At 42.6% G+C, this 6,254-nt stretch overlaps 1 protein-coding gene across 1 annotated transcript; it reads left to right on the top strand.

The window, feature by feature from the left end:
* The first annotated feature begins 1,504 nt into the window (after nucleotides 1-1,504).
* Nucleotides 1,505-5,602, top strand: LOC106751983. The gene is made up of 2 exons (XM_014633326.1): nucleotides 1,505-1,711; nucleotides 4,983-5,602. Exon 2 carries the CDS (start codon nucleotides 5,018-5,020, stop codon nucleotides 5,351-5,353), a length of 336 nt encoding a protein of 111 aa, XP_014488812.1. The 5' UTR covers nucleotides 1,505-1,711; nucleotides 4,983-5,017; the 3' UTR covers nucleotides 5,354-5,602.
* Nucleotides 5,603-6,254: the final 652 nt, after the last annotated feature.

The raw sequence follows: 6,254 nt of genomic DNA, 5'->3' as shown, positions 1-6,254 counted from the left end.
CAATATCTGTTGTATTAAACCCTTTGCCGATCGATACGAACATTTATTCGCCGTCCGTTTTCTTCCCCTTCTCTTTTTCGGCTTCCCTCTTTTTCCTTCCTTCCGCTTGTTTTCCCGCCCCGCGTTTTCCACATTCCACGTCGGGTCGCGTTCGGAGCTCGTTAAATCACGCGTAATTACGTATGCCATTTTTATTACCCGCTTTAACGGACGATACGTATGCATTTGTACTTACACACACACACGCACACACACATACGCACACACGCACGCACGCACACACGTACACACACGCGCGCGCGCGCGCCTACGCACATATATAAAAGCTCACGTCCGCACTCGCCGAACATTTTGCATGATTGATGTTCATCGATCTCGTCGTAGATGCTTTGCATCGTTTAACTGGATCTCTTTAAATAGAGGAAGGAAAGGCGCGTTTGTCCCGATTATTATCGATATTCGGGGCTGAAGAACACGCGATATTTAATATGCTGCGTACACGATCGATTACTCCACACGGATTTAGCCGGTTTCGAATAGATTGGCGTGCGCGCGCAGTCCCGCCGTTCGTATCTACGGATTTTGTAATATACACGTGAGTCAACGAGACCTGCAGTCGTGTCGGATTACAGCTCGCAAAACGTGAAATCCAATAATAAAAACGTACATCGCCCACGTCAGTTAAGCAACTCAGTTTAACGAGCTGCCTGAACTCTTTGACTACCATTCCAAATGTTTCGAATCTTTTTCTGCGCAGGGAACTTTGTCTGATACGAAAGATACACATAGAGGGAACATTCATTAAAAGTGCACGGACTTTCTGTCGGTGCCCGCCAATTTTTTCTATTTTCTCTTTTTTTTTTTTTTTTTCATCGATATGTAATCGTGTTTCTCCCGTCTTTTCAGTTTTTTCCTTTTTTTTTTTTGTTTAATCCACAGAGCTGATTCGAGCGGCGCTCGCGCAGCTTTTTCACAATTCCGCGATATTCAATTTTAAATACGTTCGCAGGCGCGAATGAAAATTCAGCTCGGGAGTAAGTTGAAATTAAATAAGTGATGCGCGCTCGCGCTCGCAAGTCGTTATTCATTTTTACGCGCGCGTAAAAACACCGTTATCGCCCACGGTGCGTCCCCGTTAAAATCAACTGCGAATCGATTAAAAAGCTGCTCGCCGCGTAAAAGTGCGCGCGCGGGGATTCCGGCGTGTATACGCGCGTGTTGCCGCGATCAAAGAGGCCAAAGAACACAATGAGCAACACTCGAAGCCAATAACGAGGAATCCCGGGCAATAATGAAACTCTGTAAACGCGGCCGGAGCGAAAGAGAGCGGGGGCGAATGACGGAGAGAGAAAGAAAGAAAAAAAAGGGGGGGGGGCGAGAGGGAACGCGCTATCTGGTGTCTCTCGCGTCACGGATCCGCGTTTGCTTAGATAAAACGGCGCACCTTTGACCTCGACCGTTAAAAAACGATACTTCGTCACCGAGAAGAGGAGCGATACTTCGCCGGGGAAATTCTCGCATTTACGTCTCGGCGTCGCTCAAAGAAAGCCACCAGTCGGCTGCGTCCCCCGTGAATAACGTTCGTTATTCGCCCTGGAAGTGAGTTTATTACATTGTGCGCGGCGTCTGCTACGACGAGTTTTTACAGCTAGCTGGCAGCCCGGCAGGATATAAAACGTCGTTGGCATACAAAGTGCAAAAACGCAAGCAGGTGGGGGAAAACCTTCCTCTCGCGCACCTCCGACACACGCTCCACCCACGCTTCCCTTATCTTCATTTATCTAACGCTCCTAACGGAAGTGTACTTTCACTATTCTCCCCGCGAAGAAATGGAGAATAACAGCTCTATCACATCGCTCGCTCCCTCGGCGAATCGATCTTCCCGCGGTGGGAACTTCCCATCCCGCGAAAGACATCCCTCTTTGATCGATCTCGCCGGCGATCTCGAGGCCCGATCTCAATTCAGGGTGAAGAATTTCGCGCGTTTTCCGAACGGAAATTCTGCCGTCGTGAGTCGTTCGATTCTCCCCGTTATTTTTAATCCTTCCTCTCGATGAATGTTTTTTTTCTCTCATAATTGCACTGTCATTTGAGGGTGTGTGAGAAAAATGATCCAACTATGGATTTATTATTTAAGGGCCGTCATCTCTCATATCGATTCTCTCTCTCTCTCTCTCTCGTAAAACGCTCTGTGTACACGCGAACTTGGGCGAGTCGATATCGCACCGTGCCATAATTGCCATTGCCGTAACACCTCGCGATTAAAGAAGTAAAACTGCTCGGCAAAGTGAGGAGTGAGTTTTTCGCGGCGGCGCTCATTGTGTCGAATTGGTTCCCGATATCGGGACTCGCCGGAGGCGAGGGTCAATTGATACGAGATATCTTACAAGATATAGAAAGTACTCTTGTATTTCGCAATGTTTATGAAGCGCGGTATATATCGTGCAGTTGAGTCAAGATTTACCAGCAATCATCGGTTATCTTTTCGCGAAATTCGATCGCGATGAATTTCTCAACGTCCACATCTCCGAACGCTTAATAAGACATCATTCATTTGATTTATCGACACTTAGTATTTTCCATGACGTCTGACGCGCTTAATGTACCACTTCGTTTCGTCAAGTGTTGTTGACAATACTTGCTATTTATCTGAGGCCTCCTCTCACAAACAAGATAAATGGGACGCGCTATTATTACAAGTTCTCGTATCTCACGATCGTCCCTCGATAGGAAATACCAATTAGTTAGCTCGGCGCGCTCAGTCGAAGAATAGTAAGAAGAAAAGGGAGAGAGAGAGAGAGAGAGAATCCGAAGAGAGAGGAGTAAGGATACAATTCCGCATAGCGACGTCGATTCCACGACGGAGATACGCGTAGGCGGCGGTAAAATCCGTTCACGAGACGGGACATTTACCGGGTGATATACCACAATAACGTTCGGTGTCGCGTTACAGTGTACATTTCACGCTGTTACATCGAATACATACTCTGTATTATATTACATATGCGGAATTCGCGGCGACGACGACGACGAGAACGCAATCGCGTGACTAGACGCAGACAGGGACGAGGAAGCGTTATTGAGCACGTGCACATAAATGTTTCTGAACAGGCTCGTATTTTACTTCATTCCGGCCGATAAGAACCTTCCCCCGCGTGATCCGAACAACTCATTTCTGACAACCCATTCATCGTTTTCCGCAGGCACGTAACCTAGCATTCCCCTTCTCCGACCGCGCTACTTTCGGACGCACCGTCGGTTGCGAGCGAGTAAAACACGAGGCTGCATTTTCCATCGCCCACTGTTATTCCACTTATCGCGGATGTAAGGGCACCTTACATCCCCGCCCGTGAGCATTAACAATATGTTCGGCTGTAGATCTGCGATCTCGGCTCTTAAAGCAAGCCGACAATGCCGCCACCGCGATCACTATGTTACATCACGTTGTAATTTTCCACATCCGAGACGTGATTTCGTTGCTATTTAAGAACGTCGAAATTTGACGCTCTTAAAAATAGTTTGCGTCTATTCGGGCGGCCTGTGTTCTAGTAAAATTATTTTGTTAATATTAACATTTTTTATTAACTACTGGCGCCTCCTGAATTTGAACGGATTATACAGATTTAATTTTAGTGCTGCCTTGAGTAATCTATTTTCACGTTAAAACGGCGAAAACGGAAATTTGAGATATCATCGAAGTCAATGTAGAAACAAACTATATTATTGGACTGGGAATTGAATCTAATTTGCTATCTTAGCTCTTACTGCGTTGTAGAATCAAAGGCATAAGATAGTTGGTTCGTGATAATATTGTTAGAAAGATGTTGGTTAATATAACATGTAGAAACTCGACAAATTTGTATTAACTGTTTATAAACATAACTTATGATATACAGTTTTGATATTATAGCAGGAGAATATCGATCCAACTTATATAATGTTTGAAAAGTGAAAAAAAAAGGTAGTTTTCCGTACTTTGATGTAATCTGTGTACTTTTGACTGGGACTGCCCATGTCAAACAAATTTTTTGTAAATATATCACATATAGCGATAGACGCATATGAATATGCGTGGAGAATTGATCGTAGCGTCAGATTTTTCCATATTTTTTCGTATTTTTCGCATTTTTACATACTGATTATAGTTCCCTTTAAAGTTATTTAACTATTGCATCTTTCGTTTTTTTTTCTATTTAAAAAGACGCCCAACCAAAAGACACCAAAGGAAATATAGTGCGCGCAATATTGCCAAATCTTTACAGATTAGCTGTCGTACTGTCATCGTTATCAAAAATTGTGTGCTTTACGTATCAATTTTTGGAAAATTAAACTGGTCAATGGTCTTGGAAATTTTTATAATATTTTTACAAATCCCTTTCATCGTCTTTTCGTTTTCCATTAAACCACAATTCCGTTGCTATTAATTAAAAACATGATGTCGAAAGCCGTTTTCGTACTTGTGCTACATGTAAAAAGTGCTAACTTCGACTTCAATTATTTCAACTTCGGTATGATTAATCTTCTTTTAATTCCACGTTCCATGCATTAATATATATAACATAGCATGCCGTTAATATTTGTAAGAATTCCTAAAGGAGATAAATTCACGAACCAACTATCTTAACATAAAGTCAACATTTCAACTTGGGCAGCATGAGTGTTTGCGCGCGTAGATGTATTAATGTGGCCGCGGTAATATGGAGAGTGTTCCGACGCTATCGTTCTTCTTCTCAATTAGCGGAAATTGAGAATTAAGCAACGGAGACGACGATGGGGTTTTAACGTCGCTGCCTGCGCGGGTGTTAACTCGACAACTCGGTTAGAAGTCGGCGGGGTAGTTCGGGGAGATCGCGTTTAAGGAATAATATAACAGGATATCGCGGGACGTCTCCTTCGCGAATTTCGACAACGTAAATTCCGTGAAGTTTCCGCCAAGGAAACGCCTCGCAATAACGCATCGACTGTGTTTTCGCTTGTTTAAGGAGGTTCAACTGCTCTTCTCCGCACAGATACAACAATGAGATTTTATTCTCCCGGCCGTGCTCTGAGCGCGCTCTTCTTGCTCGTCGCTTTGACGTGCGCCACGCAAGGCGCCAGCCTTCGAGCGAGGCGCTCCTTCCTCGAGGATATCGGAAACACATTGAGTAACATCGGGGAGACAATCAAGGATACCGCGAAGACCGGATTCGAGCGGATCGAATCTGTGTTCAAGACATCCACGGATCCCGAAACGGTGACCTTGGAACCGGTGGAGAACACCACGGATTATCGGCAAATCATAACTACCCCGATTAGATGTCCGCCTAATCATGTGGTGGTGAATAAACGATGCCGGGAAATGCTCACGCGATGATGAAGTCTGCGAGGTGTCGGAGGGGAAGACGATATCAACGTTTTCATTTGCGTCGAATGTCAGTCAATCAATACTGTCTCGTTAGATAATAATGTTCCGTAAGATTTAAATGTAATGATCCCCTCCGGAAAATTACAATTGTAGCCGGCAATTGGACATTTTAATGTGTACGGTAAGGATCATTTGGGATTACCTCTTGACACGTTGATGTAAAAATAATAATTCCAGTTTAATTGGTTTGTGCTCTTTCATGCTTTATTAATTAAAATGGACATATTGATCTTTCCTCTAACTGTACAGAACAAGGGAGATTATAACACAGGTAAAATGAAAGCAAATTTAACCATTTTTTACCTGTAAACCGTGAAAAATCCTATCCTCCTCGGATGACATTTTTCTCATACGATTTAATCTAATTCTAATGTAATTTGATTTAATGCTGCCATATTCAACGTAATAATATAAATTATTATTTATCTAGTTTCACGCGTAAAGAACATTTTGTACTTGTGTTATAATCGGCCCTTGTTAAAATTTTTGTGGTAAATTTTTAACATACCCGTGTATTGATTTAACATATCGTGGTTGTGTTATCTCAATATTTTGTATGTGTCGATATCCAACATGTGCTAGTGTGAAAATATTGTAATACATTTTAAACCTCGATGTTGATTAACGTTTTATTTTTGTGTATTATATAATATTTTTTTACTTGTACTTAATCTTTACAATATATTTGTGTTACTTTTCGATATATTCACTTTATGTTAAATTAACACAAAAATTTAAGAAATTTGAAATTATGACCTGTCTGGTAGACATGAAATGTGTTAAATTTAACACAAAACTTTTTACCGTGCACGAGTGATGACAAAATCCGGTTCTCTTTGGATATACACAA

This window comes from Dinoponera quadriceps, unplaced genomic scaffold, assembly GCF_001313825.1.
Source record: "Dinoponera quadriceps isolate SergipeBrazil2010 unplaced genomic scaffold, ASM131382v1 scaffold426, whole genome shotgun sequence".
Classification (NCBI taxonomy): Eukaryota; Metazoa; Arthropoda; class Insecta; order Hymenoptera; family Formicidae; genus Dinoponera; species Dinoponera quadriceps.
This window is presented reverse-complemented; position numbering and strand designations above follow the sequence as displayed.

Excerpts from the sequence above, each read along its gene's own strand:
- LOC106751983 (XM_014633326.1), top strand. The coding sequence starts at position 5,018 with ATGAGATTTTATTCTCCCGGCCGTGCTCTGAGCGCGCTCTTCTTGCTC.